Source organism: Simochromis diagramma, unplaced genomic scaffold (genome assembly GCF_900408965.1).
Source record: "Simochromis diagramma unplaced genomic scaffold, fSimDia1.1 OVJJ01000343.1, whole genome shotgun sequence".
Classification (NCBI taxonomy): domain Eukaryota; kingdom Metazoa; phylum Chordata; class Actinopteri; order Cichliformes; family Cichlidae; genus Simochromis; species Simochromis diagramma.
In genome coordinates, this window is record NW_024386831.1 from 7,504,444 (window position 1) to 7,526,466 (window position 22,023).

General features: G+C 40.6%; 1 protein-coding gene across 1 annotated transcript in view; it reads right to left on the minus strand.

The window, feature by feature from the left end:
• Nucleotides 1–22,023, minus strand: part of LOC120731028 (partitioning defective 3 homolog B-like) — a 207,061-nt gene that overhangs the window by 173,328 nt on the left and 11,710 nt on the right. The window contains 1 exon segment of the mRNA XM_040027756.1: nucleotides 20,311–20,412. Coding sequence (XP_039883690.1) covers nucleotides 20,311–20,412 — 102 coding nt within the window.

Here is a 22,023-nt window from a genome sequence, read left to right on the forward strand (position 1 = left end):
TGCCCCCGCGACCGGATGGATAAACTATTATCTTGTCTTTATTTTTAGTTAGCACATACCTTACATACTTGAAGCTGTAAGCTAATGATAGTTATATAAGAGCAGATGCTGCTGGTGCAATAAGCTGTACGTTTTACGTCCAATGGATGCATGATCTGACTAGTTGATTAATCGCAAAAATAATCAGTGACTAGTCGACTATCAAAATAATCGTTTGTGGCAGCCCTAAAATGTATATGACCAAAAATGAGGAAAAACCACAACAGAGCCCCGCTCCTTTCTCTCCACAGCAGGCTACACACAAAGTTAAATTTAACCAGCATTTTTTCTGCAGTTTTTGTGCTTTTAGATGAGATAAATTAACATCAGGGTCTTTATTCTTATATGCAGAAAGATCAAAAAGGGGGAGAAAAGCTGACTCCCAAAAAATCTCAATACAAAACAAAGGACTTTGGTATTTTCTATTCAGAACACCTTTTTTATAGACCTTGGTTTGCACATGGAGCTATGGTCTTGTTGAAGAAAATGTGTAATGATGTCAAAGCTGAAGCGCTGTGCATACAGCCTTAAAAAGTTGTCAATCTTTAAATCAATGCCAAGGTTTAGTTCACAGCACCTTCAGCCTCTGACGGCTCATTTATCCAGCTGTCTTTCCTTCATCCTCTCCTCCCCCAGCATCTTATCTCATTCAGTCGGATCTCCACATACAATGAATTTATGAGAGGCTTTTGAAGTAGGATTTGCTGGATGTGTGAGATGTGAGTGATTAGGCTACACACACACACACACACACACACACACACGTGTGTGCATCACATTTTTGCACACGCACACACACACAGTGTTTTGGTGGTTGTTCTCTAAGGGATTTGTAGGTCAAAACTCTAAGAGGTAATCACTGGAAGCTGACAGCCCCGAACCGTGATCTGTGCCGTGCACACATATACTGATGCAGATACACACAGAAAAAACACACAAGAATTACAGAGTAGATCTAAACCTGCTCGTACACATTTTAGCCATCTCTATGGAAGCCCATTTCCGCCACTAAATAAAAACAAAAAAGCTAGTATCCATAACTCGAAATTTCGAGTTATTTTCTCAAAATTTCGAGTTAGCTCTGCCAATCAAAAATATACGTGAATGAGGTCGCTTTCTTGTTACCTGGAAGCATTTGGCGCAGAGGAACGCGCACTCAAAAACGGATCCCAAAAAATTGGCGCTTTAGCGAGTACGTTTGCTGATAGTAACACTATGTGATTCAGCTAATAACACAGGGATTTCATCATTTGTGAAGCCAGGCTGAAAACATTCAGCAATCTGTGCATTCACGACTGGGTGTAATACCGGTAGCTTAGCTGTAGCATTTGTAGCTGAGGGCTTCAGCTTCCGGGTAACGAGGAAATTCATTCCTGATGAATTACTGATTCGCTGCCAATCAGTAATCTACGTCAATGACGTAGATTACTGATTGGCAGCGCTAACTCGAAATTTCGAGTTACTTTTCTCAAAATTTTGAGTTAATAAATCGAAATTTTGAGTTAATATGTCGAAATTTCGAGAAAGAAACTCAAAATTTCGAGAAAATAACTCGAAATTTTGAGTTATGGATCCTTTTTTTTTTTTTTTTTTTTTTTTTTTTTTTTAGTGGCGGAAACGGGCTTCCATACATCTCAAAGTGGAAAATGAGATGTAATGATTTATGTTAATGATGCTTTCTTCAAACATATACAAACTGCTCGTATTCTTTTATTTTGTACATTTCAAACACAAACGACTTTAACTTTGTTAAACTTGTTAAAACACCTTTGACGTGTTTTGCTGGAGGGTTGCTATATTGTACTATATAATGTAGGACTGATGGTGTGGTCCTTCATATGTCTGTCATTGCTTTCATCAGTTCCAGTCAACATTTCACATGAATGACATAAAGGTTATTTGACCCACCCTAAAGCAGAATGAAAGAGCGTCCCTATTGGTCCAGTTGTGACAATCAAACTATCACAAAATTTACATGGATTGTTTTTGGTTAATTTTTTCTGGGTATCGTTGATGATGCTGAACAACAACAGCAAACAATCGAATGAATATCAAATCATCACATATTGTCAAAATAATCATCTCTGACTGCCGGCAGACACAAAAACAATGATACGCTGATTAGCTGTAATTCTAACAATGTCGGTCATATATGTACCAAACATTATTTTTCTCTGGAGGATTTACTACTTTTGACTGATGGAAAGTAGTGAACACCACATCAATTTGTACCATCTTTTTTTAAGCTATTAAACTGTGATGTATGTGAAGCTGGGAGTGTATTGCATGTAAAACAATATGGAGTTACATATAAATATGCTGCCTGTATCTAACAGGCCAGAGCGAAACTGATGATACTGATGACATGAGCTGAAGTGCTTCACAGTTATGCTGATGGCCTGTTGGCAAGATTAACTCAAGTGCACCTGTTCATTGTTGCAAAACTGTGACCAGTTTGAAGACTAGTAAAAGACTTGCAGGAGTATTTGTATATATTAGTGCATTATTGTAAATCTGTAACATATTGTATCGTTTAAACAGTTTAGTCTGTTACTGTTACTGTCTTGGAGCAGCTGTAACCCACATCATTTTCTCAGGGAGTAATAAAGTATTCTGAGTCTGATTCTGAAGACAACACCATCCCATTCAATGTTTTAACTCCTTTCAATAGTTTTTTTTTTTTTTTGCCAAACCACAGAGACGGACAAACAAATGGACAGATAATGTAGCTGTAGTCGAGATAATCCTGGGTCAACTGCTCTTCAACCAATCGACAGGTTGGCTCAGCAGGAGTTTGATGGGACCAAAGTCTAATGTTACTCCTAATGTTATTAGTGTGAAACAAATATAAATACACAGCAAAAGGTAAACTGTCTAAGCATAGCATAATCCAGGCTCATGTAAAATCAGTAATGCAACCAACAAACTAAAATGCAATTTCTGATACAGTCACACTCAAAGCTTCACATACCAAAGTCAGCTGACCATATATACGTGATATACCTGTGCTGGTTATTGAGCACAATCACACTGCTGCAAAGTTTCTCTTTGTCCACTTTAGCATCGTGCACTTGTGTTTTCTATACTGCACAGAGAAAATAACTTTACATGTTGACTCTTAATAAAACAACTGTGCAATACTGTCATGATCCTGGGTCCTTTTGACCCAGCGTTTTGTGTTTTTGTGATTTTGGCTCTGTTCTTCCTCTGTTTATTGTTTATTCGGTTCTGCCCATGTATTCCTGTGTTAAGTCCGCGTTTCTTAGTCCGTGTCCTTGCATGTGTAAGGTCCTGTTTTATTGTGAAGGTCTCTGTCTTATGTCAGTGTGTTCTGTTTACGTTTCCCCTGCCTCGTCAGCTGTTATGTCTTCCAGGTGTGTTCCCTTCCTGTTTCCCCATCCCCTGATTCCTGGCGTATGTATTTATAGTGTGTGTGCTACCTCATCCTCGTTGCTGGTTCGTCTGTGTTATTTGGTGTTTTCGTGTCTGTGAATCTCCTGCCGTCATCCTGTGAATTCTCCCTGCAAGTTGCTTTCTCTCGTGTTCAGGTTTGGTGTTTAGGTTTTAGTTTTCCCAGTGTAGCTTATGTCCAAGTTCGGTTTTTCACCACACTCTCCTTTTGTTTGTTATCACTCGAGTTTTGTGTCAATAAAGCCCTCTCACTTCACTGCATATCCGCATCTTGGGTCCTTTGTTAAATTCACACGGCTTGCCCCGGCAACCCGTGACAAATACAGTGTTAATAAAAATCATTAACTCGATTGTTACCGCAACAGTGATTTTATGCAAAGTCCAGCTCTGTCTTCTCTTCCCATGCGGAGCTAATCCACGATAAGAAAAGAAAGATTGAAGTTTGAAGGTTTGTTTAAAGGTTTAAAGCTAGACTTCTTTGTATACACACGATAAAAACCCAGCTTCATCTGCTATCAATTTGCTGCCAAGGACATTTGCTAATAATCCAGCACTCAAGAGCAATTTATGCTAAACTTAACAAAGATATTTTGCTTCCTTTAAAATAGTTTTCCAGTGTTTCTCTCAACTCGACAAAGGTTTTAGAAAATTTCCTTGTTAAAAGCTTTAGACTCCCAACAAAGGCACCCCATGTAGAACCTCACCGTTTACAAGACCTTACTCGCAGTGGCCAAGTTCACAAAGCAGCGATTTGTTCATTTTTCCCATTGGATTGTGGTTCTATTGGATGCATCTGACAGTGTGAGATATAGCGTCGGGCACAATTTTAGCAGCAAGCACAGGTTGCAAATATGTGTGACCAGTCTCATAGCAACAGCATGCAAGATGACCAGATCTTCTCTGCAGCATCTGCTCAGTGCCGTCAGCCAAAAATAAAGATGTTCCATGTCATCATTCTTTATTTAAAAATATTCAACATTATCTCGTGCTTGGCAACAGAGCTGGGATTAACTACAAGAAGCTGGTCCAATAGGCTAGATCTTCGAGAAAGCAGAGGTGGGGGACTGTGCATTAGATGTTTTTGACACTGAAATTAATACTTCAACGCACTTATCTGAACAAGGAATGTAAAACAACTAATGAGCACGAAAATTCAATTAATTTCAACTTGCAAAAGCCGAGAAAAAGTCGGCGTTAATACCTCTGACCTCTCATAAGCTTTGGATGTGTTTCTCATGCTGATGACAGTTACTCCTTTATTTCCTTCTGCCGCTGCTCCATCATCCTGTCTTACCTCCACCTACTTGAGGTGAGTGACGAAAATTATGTGCCGCCTACTCAGGGAGCTGATGATGTGTGTGTCAGTGTGCACGTGTGTGCATGAATGCATGTGAGCGTGTGAGAGGTTAGGGTATTAAATGAGCCTGTTAACATCACTCAAACATTCAGGGACAGGTTCGCTCTTCATAAAGCTCTCACCACCCGGTATATTACTCTCTCAACGTATTTAAATCTTTCTGTGAACTGCTGTTAGCTCTGCAGATCAGTGTGTGTGTGTGTGTGTGTGTGTGTGTGTGTGTGTGTGTGTGTGTGTGTGTGTGTGTGTGTGTGTGTGTGTGTGTGTGTGTGTGTGTGTGTGTGTGTGTGATCACAACACCTCACACTGACTGCTTTTCCTTCTAAAAGGGCTGACGTGATAGGTGGTCCTTCCAACATCTCTGTGATTGAGGTGACGAGTGGAGCTCATAGAGAACACAGTGATTACATTAGTCCTCTAAACAGATCATATTGTCTGTGCATAAGACCACAAATCAAATCCATCTCAACACTGAAGGAAGTGTAGGGAGAGCTGGATAGTAGTGATCCATAACATGGATCCGATCACGTGATTAGGTAACTTTAACAAGCCCAGATTACATTTGAAAGGATCAAAGTATATAATAAGCTACATTATAGAGCAAAATATTACTTTGATTTTATTTATGTTGCTTCTGTAAAATATGCCAATTCGTGACTATACAGTTATTGTACTACAGCACTGTTTTATATTTGATTTGACCAACTGTAAATAATAAAAGGAATTATTAATCTTTTAATTCAAAATCAAACAATATTTATTATTAAAGTAGTCTAAAACCTGTCTAGGAGTATCCAATTTAGTCCAGCCCGGTGTGCAGGTACACCTTGAGCCTGACATCTCACAGGTAGATTAAAAACATTATCTTTAAACAGCCCTAAGGCGTGGATGGCTGCGAACTGAACCTTTTAAATTATTAGCTCAAGCAGCAAATTATGCTGTCTGCACTGTTGTGCTCTAACCACAGTGAACAAATTGAGACTGACAGGTACACTCTGTGTAAGAGATTTTTAAACTGTACTGTGCAAAAGACTTGTGTCACCCATTATTTCTTTATATTCTGCTGAGAAAATTGGGTAGCAATTTGTTGAGACTGGTAAAAGCGTACATGGAAATATAGGGCATAATCCAAAAACAGAGTTTGCACAATTATAAAAAGCCTGAGAGTTAGTTTTTGTTCTTCACTGCAGCCTAGCTGCCTTTTGTTCAGTCCTCTATCAAGATGATCCCACAGCTGCTTCTCAGGAGTCAGAGTGGGTCAGACCTCCAGTCCAGACTCTGGGGAGGCCAATCCATGACTGATGTGTTCCATGGTGTGTTTTTCTATCGAGGCATGTTTTTGTTACATTGGTGGTGTTTGGGATCATTGACACAGCCTCCACCATGTTTCACAGATGGCTGCAGACTCCCTTCCGCTGAGACCATTTCTGATGAGGCTTCAGTGAACAGTAGATGAATCAACTGAAGCAAGTGATGCAGATCCTCTCAGGTCCTGAGTCAGCTCTCGGTTTATTTCAGATACAGTTCATCTACTTTGCTGCAATTGCTCAGTGTTTGTAAGGACACACTTCATGTCAAGTTTTAAACCAACAGGCATTTGGTGCACAAACGGCCATCAAACTGCGTTATCGTTGGTATTTTTGGTAGATTCGACTACAGAAATGGAAACAAACTTCTTTTTTTTTTTGAGGAAGGCTTTTCGTAAGGAAGAGCCTAAAGGCACAAGTTAAAACTGGTTCTTTGCCAAGTTTGTTACATGTAGACACAACACTGGTTCATCCCTTCTTTTAGATGCCTTTATATGCTTCAGTGATATAAGCCAGTGTTACGTGGTCAGGTACAAGGAGTGGACTGAAGATAAGTGAAAAAATTAAAGATTAAACCCACCAAACCTATTTATTCATTTAGACTTAAAATTCAACATTTAAATGCTTCTAATAAAAATTCACTGGCATGTCTATTCCTTAATACGTTCAAGCCAAAGGAAAAACATTAACTATTAGACAAGCAGTTTGATTTAATAACTAAAGCTTATGGAAAATAGCATAAGATGCCCTGCGTGTCCTTAAGTCAAAGCAGTAAGCAGAGGCGAGAGAAGGCAGAGTGCCGTCTTGAGATCAGACGATGCAGCTTTTCTTATTTATTCGGTCATTTAGCCAGTCCATCTCTCAGAAACCCACATTCAGGCACTTCATTAAGATAATTCATCATCACAATGAATCCATAATGAGGTAGACTTCATAACACACACAATTTGATGCCGTACCATGTGCCCGTCTATTCTAGGCGGGTCCCAGGTGTGGCTGTGTTTTGTTAATTAAGAGCCGAGGTCCATGAAGACTTCAGGCTTCATTGTTTATTCTCATAATAATTGAACCCTCTGCCTTGTTTTCATTTCAATCGCTCTGTTAATGCTTTCACCATCACTTAAAATCAACCCTCCATACCCTGCCGATAAGATGCCCCCTGCTGTCACCTCATGCCCACCTCACACACGGTTACCATTAACCCCACATTTGTCTTTATTTCACTTTCTCCTCCACAGTTCTTTAATTACCAGCCTCCCTCTGCCTCCCTTTTATTCACTTCTAACAATTAACCCCTTTCTCCTCCTTCAGCCGTCTGCTTCTCATTCATATGCTCTTACAAATTGCACCTATCTGTCTCACTGTCACTCTCCTAATCCCCTCTTTCTAGCCGTCTCTTTCTCGTCCTCCTTCCCACTAGTCTCGCTCTATTTTTCCGTCTCTCTCAAATACCATTACTCAATTAACCCCCTTGGTTCCTGGCTAAGGGTCAACATATGTATCAGGCCTGGATCCAATCTGTGCCTCTGACAAATGAAGGGTCCACACACACATACATGCTAGCACACTAAGGTGTGACTTAAAAATGATTGGATTCATTAGAGGAAAGAAAGAGGTAAGGGGCGAAGGGAAGGGAGTGAGAGGAAAGGGAGGGGACCAAAGCTCCATAAATACTGCTAGAAAAATCAGGACAGGGTAAAGAATAATAAGCATTAGAGAAATAACAGAGATAAAATCTGTATCATCGAGACCACACCATATAGTGACAGGTAGTGTTGGGCAGAGAAAGAGTGAAAGAGAAAAATGATGAGGACAAATTGTGGAGAGGCTGAAAAGCAGCACAAAGAGCTGGGAAAAAGTAGACATGTGAGAGGAAGCATGTAGGTTCATTATAAGGAAATCCAACTGTCCAACTCCTCTTCATCCTGTCATAATGAGCAACCTCTCAATGTAACAGAGAGATAATGATACATGAGCCAAGCCTGAGTGACCTTTAGCTGGGAAAATTTCCCATTAATTGGGAAAAATTGAGGCCAGCAGTTTATTGTAAAGTTTAAAGCTATTGTAGTAGACTCTGGAGTTTATTTTAATTACTTTGCAATTTATTTTCATCCTTTTATCTCGTTTTCCAACTGTTGTAAAAGAGCAAATTTAAGCTAAAATCACTGCAAAGAAAGTGCAGAATCAACAGCACACACAAGTATTTGCACGAGTATTAACCTCTCAAGTACTGCAAACAGGGCCTGGCTTTAAATCACACAACACAGTCACATGGCTATTGTACTATTTTACCCATTGATTTGTAACTGCAACGGTTGTGTTTGAACTGGACGGCACCGTCGAGTAAAGTGTTTGATCCGGCCTCTCGTGTGCACACGTGTGCGTTTGTACACATTCACACACACACCCACAGACGCAACGATAAGAATGCATACATTTAGCAGATGGCTGGTGGTTAAGAGAGTGTGAATGATAAAATCTGCCCACTATTCCGTTGACTTGTCCATTATTCCACTCCACTGCTTTTGAAAAGTGTGTGCGAGCGCGTGTGTGTATATACGCATTAGTATGTCTGCGTGCGGAGCCTTCGGCGTGCATGTGTATCTGTGTCTCAGTGAAACGATCTAATCGCGTCACTCTTGTCGTAAATGAGCAATATTAAAATTAAACCATTAAATTAAAACATTAAAACAGCCATTTAATTTTTTGTCTGCTCTGCTTTTATTGTTTCTGCCCATCGTGTGTGACAGGCTGTAAGCAATCAAACTAATGAGGCATTACAGACCATTTCAAAACAAGTGATATTGTATTACCCATCTGTGCATTTGATCAAGTGAAGCAGGATGTGCTTGTGACATATGAAGCAGTGCAATGTCAAAGATTTTTTTAGTCATTAGTGCTCTTGATGCGCGCGCGTGTGTGTGTGTGTGTGTGTGTGTGTGTGTGTGTGTGTGTGTGTGTGTGTTGCATTCTAACAGATGCTTTGCTGAGACCACAGACAAAGTTTATAATAAAAACATGCTTCAGGCAGCACTGATCACATTTATTAACATTTGTTTAAATAAAAAGACGCCTGATCTACACTCCGATTATTGGCTACGATTTATTTCCTGGGTACATCTTTGGTATCACACAGTTCAAGACTTTTTGTTTTTAATGTGGATCCATGTTTTTCCCCATCTCAGCGTGGGCCTCTGACATCTGTCTGACTCACAGCTGATTAACACGCTTCAGGTCATGTTGTTGCCAACTTTGCAACTTTGTTACTAAAGAATCTGTGACTTTTCATACCTCTGTCCATTTTTTTTTCATTTGTGTTTTTATATTTTTGGTCACCAGCGCAGGTACGTGTGGCTGCTCTCTCGCCGCGGGCACGCTCAGTGAGCAGCATCACCTGATTTTTGCACATGTGCAACACAGAAACTCTGCACGAAGAAGGGGAAAAATAAAGAAAGTTTCTTTCAGTCTGATTGATCATTCTAAAATGAATTTTTCTCATGCAGCCCTGGGGTTATATCCTCAGGACCCCTGAAAATGACTGCCTTTAATTAAACCGAAAGGCACCTGCCCTTCTCGAGTCATTTAGCCCCCACCAGCCCAAGCTTCTAATATTTTATGTTGATTACAACCAGAGCTCCCGAGCACAGAACACACTGTGTGGGCTGTTACCTGATGAAGACTGAAGCATGAGTGGTGGATATTATGTCTGGCCGGCTGATGGGAAGAAACGGCATTAAGCAGTCAGACTTTGAGACATACAGATGGGCTTCAAATGGTAGTTAATAAAGAAACTACATGTGCATCGGGCCAAAGTTTAATGCAGTTCCATCCAACTGTCAAAACTCATTAGAATTAGCAAATAGTGAGGAAGTGTCCGAGTCTGAGGAAGTGAAATATTGAGGATGCTTAGGTAACGTTATCGGCATATTGCTCAAAACTAAGGTTAAAACTTGAAATGGTGAGTTTCAGTCAAAATCAGTCCAACTAAAAAATAATTAGAAACAAAAATGACTAGACAACAATACCGAGTTATACACACACAACATCTACTATGCACAGAAAAGAGCAATAAAAACGGAGCAAAATGCATCTGTAGCGGTGCAAAACAACACAATTCACCCAGAGACAAATGTTCCTTCATTCCTTTTTACAAATCTCAGTGTAATGAGACTGGAGACCTAAACTTGACCAGTCTTGGTCCTTCAGATTTACTCGACAGTAACGATCACTTTTTCTCTGAGCGTCTCAAAAGCATCAGAAACGAGAAGTTGTAACAGATTCTAAAACAAAAGTGTGGGACTCCTCCCCGAGGGAAGCAGCTGGGTCTCTGTGTGGCGCCGTGCTGGATGATTATTCTAACAAACTGGTGCAAAGGGCTGAAAGACTGGTGACAGACAGGTGGACAGGCTGGCCACTTCCTGTTATGCGTCTCCCGTGTTACGTGCACGCCACGTTGTGATTTTGTTAGTAGCAGCATGTTTGAAGGATGTTGCTCAAGGCATTTGTGCTCATAGGTGATTGTAATTATAATCGTGCCGCTGCAGAACCAGAAGATCTGCGCTGTACTTCTTCTGTACACTTCCATGAAAACATCTACCATCTCCAACTACGCATCGACTCTGCATAACGTGATCATTTTTTATTCAGTCTGCAGTTTACGCAGTGCCCTTGTATAGTATATCAGAACATTAAAACTCTAATTGCTAAACTTAAGTTCTTGATACAAATGAGTCAATTAAGATCAAAATGTGCGTTTAGCGGCTACGAGACAGAAATTATAGCGCGAGGCTGCTGTACACACACACACACACACACACAAAAAAGTAATTTGGCCGAGCTAATGTATGTGCTGCATTATTTACAGATTGATTGCAGTCATCATTGATTGTGTGGACTCATAATAGCATTTACAGTGGGGCTGGAATATAATCGTTTAGACGTTCATCATTAGAAATCATTTAGTCTAACTTTCAAAAGGCAATTAGCTGTGGGGCTCCTTAATGCTGAGCGTGGTTCAAAAAGTTCACAAGCAGTTGTGTTTCTCCGCACATCAGGAAACTCCAGGTTATCTATCGCATCATACATCTGTGTGTCTCTGCAGCCTGGAGTGAGTAATGGACCTTCTCTGAGGTAGACCAGCAGAAAGGATAAATAATTGTAAGCGATCTGGATAATCAGATGGACTCAGAGGTTTATGTTTAATAACTGCTGTTATTATTTGTAATTTACATTTACAAAGATCTGTACGTAGAAAACCATTTCAGGTTTGACTTTCTTCTTCATCAACCCGTCACCATCTTTCCCACTGCTGCACACGCCTCCCCCTCGTTTCCCTTCCCCCTCCTCCTTTTTCCCCCTTCTCGTCAGCTTAGCGCTTTCATTTTGAGGAAGAAAACACAAGCCAGTCAGAATAAGGCAATTATGACCCTGCTGGAAAGGTTATTATGCATAATGCCCTGTAATCCTCCTCTACAGTTTTCATCAGAAACGACATGAACATTAAGACCTTGCAGTATATACGTGCTGACAGAAATGGCTTCCAGCCCCGTTTTCTGAAATCACAGACAAAGCCACAGTTAAAGCATTGATTGGTAAAGATGATGTAGTTGCAATGTGATTATTCGTAGCTGCTTGTGCTGCTGTGACAAGATAATGAAGACAATAGACACCAGACAGTCTGGCAGCATTTGCCTGGAATCGTGTCGTTAAGGTAGTTTTGTGAATTTCTCTTTGCGTGTCGTGTTGGTCGACGTGTCAACATTAATTAAACCGTGACCCCGATCAAAACAGACTTGAGAGGGATTAAAAAAATGTGCAGTGTGATATGACACAGTGAGAAGCGGTTATTTGTGTGGGCGGACGCTGACGCAGTCCAGACAGCCTTTTAATCCCATACACCGCAACAAAAACTTGATGCTTAAAACAAGCAGACAGACGTGCAACAAACCTCATTGTTCACATTGCACCTCTGTCTTCAGCTTAATGATCCCATTATTATTGTGTTAGGCACTAATTAATGATGATTTTTGTAACTATGCCAGCAGCAGGAAGTCTTGCAGGAATTGTTTCTCCACTAACTTTTAATTTGAATTTATTGAAGAATTAATTCCCCATTTCTGTGATTTATTTGTTCTGGTTTTAAGAGCAGTTTTACTTTTTAGGATATTCAGCATCTGGGTTTCAAGTGTCACCTCTCTGTGCCCTTCTCTAAAAAGCGTCCATTTACAGCAGAGAGATATTGCTCATCAGATTTGGTCTGCGAGTGGCTGCTCTGTTATCTCGAGCCAGCAGGGCTGCCGGGCTTGACCCCAGGTCGTCTAAGGAAAGCCTTTTCTACTCAACAAATGTGTTTCACGTTGACATTTGCTTTGATTATAGATTGGTTAGATGTTCTTAACTAGTGAAAACACATTTCTAATATATCTGGTAAAGGTATCTGTACTGGTACCACACCTAGCATCTCACAAATGATCTTGGATATGTGGAATATCATTAGACCTACTGAACTGGATGAAGTGTTAAAGCTAAAGTGGACCTTTCTTCTATCACTTCCAGCCCGTCCTAATCATATTTATCAACACATCTGTGAGGAAAGCCGAGTTCAAATATATTTCTCTGTCCAAGTCTGATGTCAGCTTTCGAAGGTTAAGTGAATGAACCAAAAGGCCAACTACACACACAAAAACAGTGCTTAAGCAACCTTTGCCCCCTCAGCCCCCCCACATAAACTGGCTGCTGGTGAGAATAATATTGACCTTCCACTAAAGAAAGCATTGCCGATTATTGCTTTCAGACGCTGCACAAGTGTCATTTACTGGGCACCATTTTTATGTTTTTTTTTTACAGCCTAATCATTTAAAGTCTTCAGGAAATAACACAGTTTATTCTGAAAAATTTAATTATCTTTCTAGCTATACTAAATCAGTATATATAAAATACAACAGAAAAGAGGTTTAGCATGATGAAGCCAAGTGAATCCTTAGCCTGTATCCGCTCCTCTCATTTCTATGTGCAAACATGAGATGGATACTTTTATATAACATGACCTTCAAACAATGAATGCAACTTGTTTACAGGTCCAAGTCTTTGTCATCCAGCATGATGACACTGTAGCGCCAAACTGGAAAGCAAGCCTCCAGCTTTAACTGACTCCAGCTGGTCCACATCGTGGTACAACGTAGGGCTGGGCGATATGGCCTAAAATCCATATCCTGATATAATTTGAAGCATGTGCGGTAAATATATATATATATCGCGATATATTCTTTTCTTCTGTATAACGTATTTTCCGCACTATAAAGGCGCACTTAAAATCCTTTAATTTTCTCAAAAATTCGAGTGTGCCTTATGTATGAATTCTGGTTGTGCTTACTGACCTCAAACCGATTTTGGAGTGCAGAAATCTGTTAAAGTGAAGCGCCTTGAGGCAACTTTTGTTGTGATTTGGCGCTATATAAATAAAATTGAATTGAATTGTTAAAAAATGTTTTGATGGATTTTTAGAGCATTACGGCTGCTTCAGGTCCCAAAGTCAAACGAACACTGAGAGTTAAAAACTGTCTAAATTCTTTAATCTTTAATAAAATGATCAGCGTTGCTGCTTTAGCAGGTGTAACAATTAAGTTTAACATCCAGGCATCCATGAAAACAGGATTTATTAAATTTAACGGAGTTAGAAGTTAGCAGGAAGTTAACTCGCTAGTTTCCACCTAAACATGACATACCATGTTCTGACTGAGAGATTTTTGAAACTAATTCAAACGTACAGCTCTGTTATCACTTCCAACATAAATGAAGACAGAAAACTAAACAGCAGTGACGTTTGCAGGGTTACTGAAGTTGGACTACCTGGTATATAATGTTGTGCTACGTGATCGCTAGCAACACAGCTATGTTAGCATAACATTAGCACAGTGAAGCTGGAGGATGAACGCCAACTTTTTTTCCACTCGATAAAAGTTAACGCGAGGGATTCTGGTGGTCAGGGACAAATGCAATCGCATAGCAGGATGCTGTAAACGGGCCAAACTTCAGTCAGGAGAACAACTGAGATCATTCATCTACAATATGAGGTTAGTCATTAATATACTGCAACAACATGGGAACAGAGCAGCTGCGAGAGAATTCAACAGTAATGAATCAATGTTACGGAAGTGGAGGAAGCGCAGTTTTTGGCTTTCCCCATATTTCAAAAGTGCTTCATCTCTTTGCTATGACTGTCGCCCGCCATAATTTGCAGATGATAATGGTTGTAGCCGCTGCGATGCTTTCGACCAAAACAGGCGCAGCTTGATGACATCATCAACATGCGCTATCGCGATAGAGCGGTATAGTCAAAATCTCTATCGTTGGCCAAATTTATATCGTTTCTATCGTATATCGTTTATATCGCCCACCCCTAGTATAACGGTTCATCTAGAAGTGCTAAATACAGATTAATGCCAGGCTGTGTCCATATGTCTTTAGGTTGTGTGCATATTTGCTCTTCTTAGTCCTTCAAAAGGTTATACGAGTCATAAAATGTCCTTCCTGTCCACTATAGATGACTCAGATGTCATTTTCTTTATGCAGCCAGACATTCACCATTATATAGTGATCACTGGTGAGTTGTCTTGTGTGAGCATTGACAGGTGTATCCCGCAGTCCTTGAGAAGGGTGGAATGGCCATAAACCTCTTCTTTCCTTAGGACCTCAGATATCAACCAGCAGCCAGACTGAGAGTTATATTTGATGAGGCTACGGCCTCATTGGTAAATTGCAGTACGCTGACACATATATCAGTTTACACTGACAGTCAACATATATTAACAGAGCGCCCTTCATATATGTGCATATGTTATGAACGCGAGCAGTCGATTTATCAGCTTGCAAAATTATACGACATGCTGTGTTATAACATCTGCAGATATTTAGAGTGCTAGTCGTCTATGTAATAAATATCCTCCTTTCTGTTTTGATAGGGTAAAAGGGTACACGCTCATGAGGGGGTTTGAATGGGGATCCATTACAAAAGACACAATAATAAGCATGATAGGATGTGTGTTTCAGGGTGTGGGGAGTGGTTTCTCTGATCTTAAATCTTATTTGTCAGGGAAGCTAAATGTAGAGTGTGTGTGCATTCACCACGTGTACGTGACATTAATGTCCCAGAACAAACATCAATATCATATGAGGCAACAGTGTTTCTCCCCCATCCATCCATTACCAGCTAACCTTTTAAACACACCCTAGGCCATGTAAGACTGTTTCTGCATACCTCCGAGATGGAAAAAATACATTAGGAATTACACTTCCAGCAACATAGAAAATGCTGATGGGAATCCATATTTTCTGCTTACTTTTCATTTCCTTTGGCACAAAGCTGTGAGTGTGCTTGAAAAACAACGTGCAGGGGAGGCATTAGGGTAATGGAGAAAAAAGGCTGGAGTGAGAGGGTGTTGGATGGGGGACTAAAGGTGCATTTACCAACAATGCACAACAGCCCACATCATTTATTTTATCTGGTATAGTATAATTTTCCTAAGAGGTGGATCCTGGGGGAGCGCCGTGTAAACGAGACTGTTCCCTATCAAGCTGTAGAATAATGAAAAAATACAACAGTAAAATATTTTCTATGTTAATGCAAAGATAACGTGTCATCTGTATCCAAACACAGCAGCAGCATTAACTTGTAGGCTGAGTTTCCTTTTCTAAATTAGACAGACTCTATATTCCTCCTACAATGTTTCGTATACGGTGTTTGTTTTGTCATAAAACTGTGATGGTTCACTACACCTAATTAAGCCAGATAAATACAGTCAGGTGTTTTATTTCCGGATACCTGGATTGGGAGGAAAATAATGCTAAATGAATTACACTCAGTTGCAGCATGCTAGCAGACTGAGCCTTAAAAGCTGGACAGATGTGCCAACTTTAAATTTTAGTGTTTTTTTTAACTCAGCTTCTATTTCACATAAAAATCCTGTGAGACTAACAGGATTCAAAGTCCTCACAGAGAGAAACTGTTTTTCTTGAATGTGAGGTTCAAGTAACAGTCCCACAAGCCAAACAAGCTCAACTCCTTCAGTTCCCAGCTCCCTTCACCTCTTCTGTCCACTTCCTGGTTCAGAGATTATTGCCACGTTAGGCACCAACCACCATGCGGCCACAGAAAAGTGTAGAACGCTTTCAAAGCTGAGCTGGATGTGGAAATTAAAGATCTCACAAACTGGGGCCTCCAAACATACACACGCCACAAGTTTGGGTACGCCAGGTCTGTCCAGCATCCAGGACGCTGGAGCCCACAGTAAGGGCACCTTCAAACACCCCACCCTGAGACTCCAAACAGGCAGGATCCATTTAACCATTTAACCGTCACTCAGCACGTGAGCACAAGCGACAGCCAGGACTTGTTCCCTAACCTACAGCTGCAGAGAAGGAACCTTTTCATCTGCTGGGAACACCCCAACATCTCACTGGGCCAAGCGCAGAGTGGTGCAGAGTCCAGGCTCTCTCTGCGAGACTGGTTTCAGGTCAAAGGCTGTGCGCTGAGGCGAGCCCGACCACATCTAGAGAGTTCCTCTTGACCACAAACACCCTCTCACCACAGAGGTGACGCTCCATAATCCTACAGCCAGATTCATCAACCCCTGACGCCATCACTGCGGCGGAGGCGTTTGCGATCACGATACGGTGGCAATTTACGGAGGGAAACAGTATCTGAGTATATTTCAGCCACTTTTTTAAAACTGTACTCCTGACCTCTTTCTTCAGTGGACCTCAAATATCTTTTATTTTCTTTGTGGTTTTAAACCTAAAGCCAGGCAGTCTGAGTCTGCCTACAGTAAAACACTCATCTGGGATTAGGAGCCATTTATTCATCTCAGCTCAGTAATACTATGACAGCCTCGCTTCAGAATCCAATGAATATCTCACACTTTCATTTCATATGCAATCTCTGGTGCTCAGGAGTGTGTATCGCCGAGTATGATTCTGTACAGTTTATTTGTTTGTGTGTCTGTGTGTATGTGCCTTTTGGGGGGCATTAGTGTTTTGCAATGTTTTCATCCCAGCTCTGAAATATATATTTTCTAGAAATCGCGCAAATTAATACTTTACGTTTCGATGCGTTTCGCTGTCGTATTTGATGCCCTAAAATATGTCTTTGGCAGTTTGACTGCATTCGAAGTCTGTTACCTACAAGCGTCGCTATCCTATTTGAGCGAATATGAGAGAAGAGAGCATCGAGGGAAAAGCTGAATAAAAATACAGCAGTCGTCAGATGTATTGTGCATCTTTAGGGATCGCCGTCACCAAGACATTCATTTACTTTCAGTCATTAAAAGTCCAGCTCTGACACAGAAACCTGCTCGACTCGCTCCAACTTGCTATTCAAATGATTAAACACTTATCTAATCATTTCCCTTCCACTCACATTTTGATATCAAACATTAACTCAATGCTTCTCTCTAACTGCAGAATGAAAGACAACACTGAAACTGCTGTAACCCTGAGCTCTCCCAGGAAACAGAATTCAAAGATCTTAATGTTACAAGTCAACGCAAAAAGGCTAAACACGTGAAAGAAAAAAAAATCTAAACAAAACAAAAAATGCCAAATAATTCAGTCTCGGGCGCTAAAGACAAAATCAAAGACACACCATCACAACTGTTTCTAACGTAGAGGAACTAATCTTCGCAGAAACTCTACACTGTGACACCGGCACATTAAGCATCACAAACAAGCAGCCAAAAGCAGGACCAGTGCATGATGCTCTGCAAATCTCACCAAAACCATGGCAACAGGCTCTCAGAACAATAATCTTCTCGGTCAGTTGCTGCTTTCCGGACTCTTTTATTGCTCCTGTCATTGAGTCATGCGGCCGTGCGCTGCGGCTCTGTGTGTCATGTAACTGCACCGTTTTCACACAAGGGCTCATCACGACGTTTCACTCAGCGTGGAGGAACAATCCAGGCTTTATGAAATTCTAAAATGTCATGTGTGAATATCAATTCTTAGCAACAGACACAGTCACGAGTAACATTTCTTCAGGTCAGTCTTGGGCCACTTCATGCACGTAACCATGCACCAAAGCTGTCGGCATGCACACTGACCAATCAAGCCAAAAACCTTTAGCTAGATTCTCAAAAACAAAACTATCCTTTTAAATGTAAAATAAGTGATTATTTTGACATGAACAGAGGCACAAAGGCCCGAGTCTTAACAAACACCAGTTCTTCCCACAGATTCTTACAGCCTCGAGAGAAATTGCTAACTACAGCAACTTTGTTCTTAATTAGTTCAGTGAATTTCCAACAAATCCTGCAGTATTTATACGTGCTTAAAGGCATACAGTATGATCCAAGGACAGGGAAACACACTGTATCTGTACAATTTCTAGCCAGCAGGTTCTTCAACTTTTTTAGCAGTGACCTAAATGAAAAATTCAGTTATCCATAGGACACAAGCTCATTAAAACATGTTGACACTGTTTTAATGTGCGGAGCCACCAAGAGAAGGGCTCCGGATTCATTTAAGGCTCCGAGCAATCATCAAACAGCCCTTACTCTAGGGGATGGGACTGATCACATTGTATAATGCCAGATCTTTTAAAAAAGTATGAAAAACGTCAGTTTCCAAAGGGGTTAAATGACAAATGACATTCTTCAGGGGAAAAATAAGAATAAACAGGAATATATGGATTACGTTTGCCTCAAGTCTCCAAACGTGAATTACTAATGATGCTGCCTGACGCTGAAGGCGAGTTAAAACCTTTACCTCTGAGTTTTGCTTAAGAGGCATTATTGTATCAAGGGAGTGGCTTATATGCCACTGCAGCTCAATACTCTGCACACACATACAATGGCACACAATATACCAGACAAAGATCTCTACTTCAGCCTTTGTAACACTTTTGAGCAGACACACAGTATCATGTGCTCACTCACTTCTCTGCGTAATCAGCATAAAACTGTTGTATCAACTGCAGTCAGCATTCTTTTACTTGCTTTTGCATTTGGCACACGCTCGCGCTCCGTGTGAGCTAGCATCAAACCAAAGAGCGAAGAGAAATACACGGGACTGTCATGCACTGTTGCACTGCGCAAACCAAAGTGTGTCCTATAGCTTTAGGGATACAGACGGTCGACCCAAAGGCAGGTTGGACAATGACACCTCTGTACATTTCCAAAAAACAAATTGCGGTGCAGCCTTTCAGGTATAAAAGTATTAACGGTTTTGAAACTGCTCGTTTCAGAGGGTCAAAAGTGATTCGACAGCTTACTGATGCAGTTTTATGGTGAGGCCAGATTACCACAACTAAGGTGGATGATGATTTCAGAAGGCTTCCTTTATGAAAGAAAAAGCCTTTACCGACCTCTAACCAAGTCAAGAACACTCTCAATGAGGTGGCAGTCTGTATTCAAGAGGCACCTTCATGAATGGAAATAGAGACAGTTTAACACAAAGTGCAAACCACTGGTTACACACAACAACAAGAAAGCCAGACTCTGGCAGAAAACATTTAAAACCAGCCTGTGCAATCCTGCAAAATCGTTTGTTATGGCCTGCCAGTGCAACTGTGCCACTAGTGTTATTAATGTTTGACTGCTGATAGACACAGCTGATCGCACAGCGCTTCACAGTGCAAATGGATGAGAGCCCAAAGCAAACGACACCCAAGAGTTTCTGAAGGCAGTGAAATGACACAAGACCACCTGATGTGGACCTGACCGAGCAGACTTTTTAGTTCCTGAAGGGAAAACTGAATTCACAGCAGCAACTGAAGGCGTGGAGAGAAGCTCAAGAGAAGAAGTATAGCATTACATTGGATTTTATTTTTAAATGCACAGTGGTGGTGTACAGAAGCAGATGTACAAAAATTGTGGCAAATATTTATGAGCCAAAGTAAATACTGTGATTTTGTAACTGTGCACAGAACAATAGCTGCCTGGTGCGTGTCTGGGGTGGTCAGTTGCACATGCCAGTGTAATCTGCTGTGCTGGTCCGTCAAGAAACAGGCTATTCCAGTTAAAACTAACTAACACATATTGTTTTCAGAGTTATTAATTAAGAAGCAGGGTTTCTGGTTTTTGGTTAAAATAAAATAAAAAACTCAAACCAGTCAGCTGTTCCATAAAAACATACACCAATCTGTATAATCCCATAATCATACTTAAACAGAAACAATAGAATATATTCTGCAGAGGATGTACTTACCTTGTCTTTGTCTTCCACCAGATCGCTGAGTATGTCGTCGGGGTCTAGAATCCCCCCGTCACAGTATTCAACATGGTGCGTCCGAATGAAGAAATCTCCTTCCTACAACAAAGGACACAAAAATCAGCGAGTTGTGAACAGACTTATCACCACATGATCAATTTACCTACAATTGTTTTTTAACACCTGCACACATTTCTAACAGAACACTTGTTTTGTTTTGTTTTCCCCCCATCAGGAATGACATCAGCTATCACAGACAGAGTCTCAGTCGTGGTATTGTCGGACTGTTAACCACAACAGGCTGGAAAACTATCCAACATTTTCTGTCAAAATCCTAAAACAGTCACACTTCAGTCTGAAGGATACGGACTGCTGTTAAATTACACATCACAGAGCACAGAAATGATGTGGAGTTCATCAGTGTTGCATTCTTATGTTTCTTTAGGGATGTTTTTCTTTAGTTGTTTCAGGACGGCTGCCAAAATCTGATATTAAACCGCAGCTGAATTACTGAGATGTTACAGGTTGTGCCCTCTGTACTGCAAAAGTTAGGATGAATCTTCTCTCTTGTCAATCCAGAAGAGAGATCTTCCTCGTCCATCTTCAGAGGAAGGTCATATTGACGCCCACGCAGTCAAAACTAAAGATGGAGAAGCGGCGTTCAGTTTCCAAGGTCCAAAACCAAGTCTCGGAAAACTGAAGTCTTCTCTGTTCCCAATGCATTTGTATTAAATTTACTTTTTATTAAACCAACTTTATCTTTCTTGCACTATTACTGCACTGAAAATGTTCATCTTTTTTACATTTGTAAAAAATGTGTTTTTTGTTCTCTCTAAATCATAATTATGCATTTATTCCAAATTCATTTCTAAATTGCAATTTTTTTGATATTTTTATCATAATGCTTTTTATTTCTCACATATTTATCACTTCTGCAACTTCAAGATTCCAAATAATTGAGAGTTCTCACAGTAAATGTTTTAAATATTGGAAATGATCCCGTTTCGTCCACTGTGCATGAATGTGTGCATTTGGTGTTATATAAATAAAAGTGAACTGAATTCAAACACCAGTGGTGACTTTGTGTGTGTATAAACAGCACAGTAGGCAATAATACATGAACAACACAGATACATGAATGTAGCTTGTATTGGAAACACACGTTGGTCAAAAAGACTAGAAAGGCACTGTTGACCATCTGCTTCCTATAATAAAAATCCTCAGTTTTCCAAATTCAAACACAGAACAATGGAGAGAGGCTCTTTAATTTCACACAGCGGTCAATAAGTTTCACATTAACATAGTAATAAATTAAAATTATTCTAATTATTTGATGGACACCCACAAGAATCACACCAACTCCTCATTTATAAAGCCCTCGCTCTCCAACTCCCAGTCTCCCTCAACTTTGCCCTCACCTTTGTTTCTTTGCTGCACACATCTCTCACGTCTTCCCCGAGGTGCCTTGTACAGATTACAGCTCTAGCTGGGCCCATTCTCTCTCCCTCCTCGCTCCCTTTCTCCGCCGTGTTGGGCCTGTGATTAATGACTTTGAAACTGTACTGGACAGCTGACTGCATAGAGCTGGTTGTTGAACAACATATTGAGACAACACACAAGCGTGCACACACATACTCAAGACAAATCACACGCAGCCTAAGGAAAGGTGCGACTCCAAACACTACAGGGTGGTGCTCCAGTAAATCACTC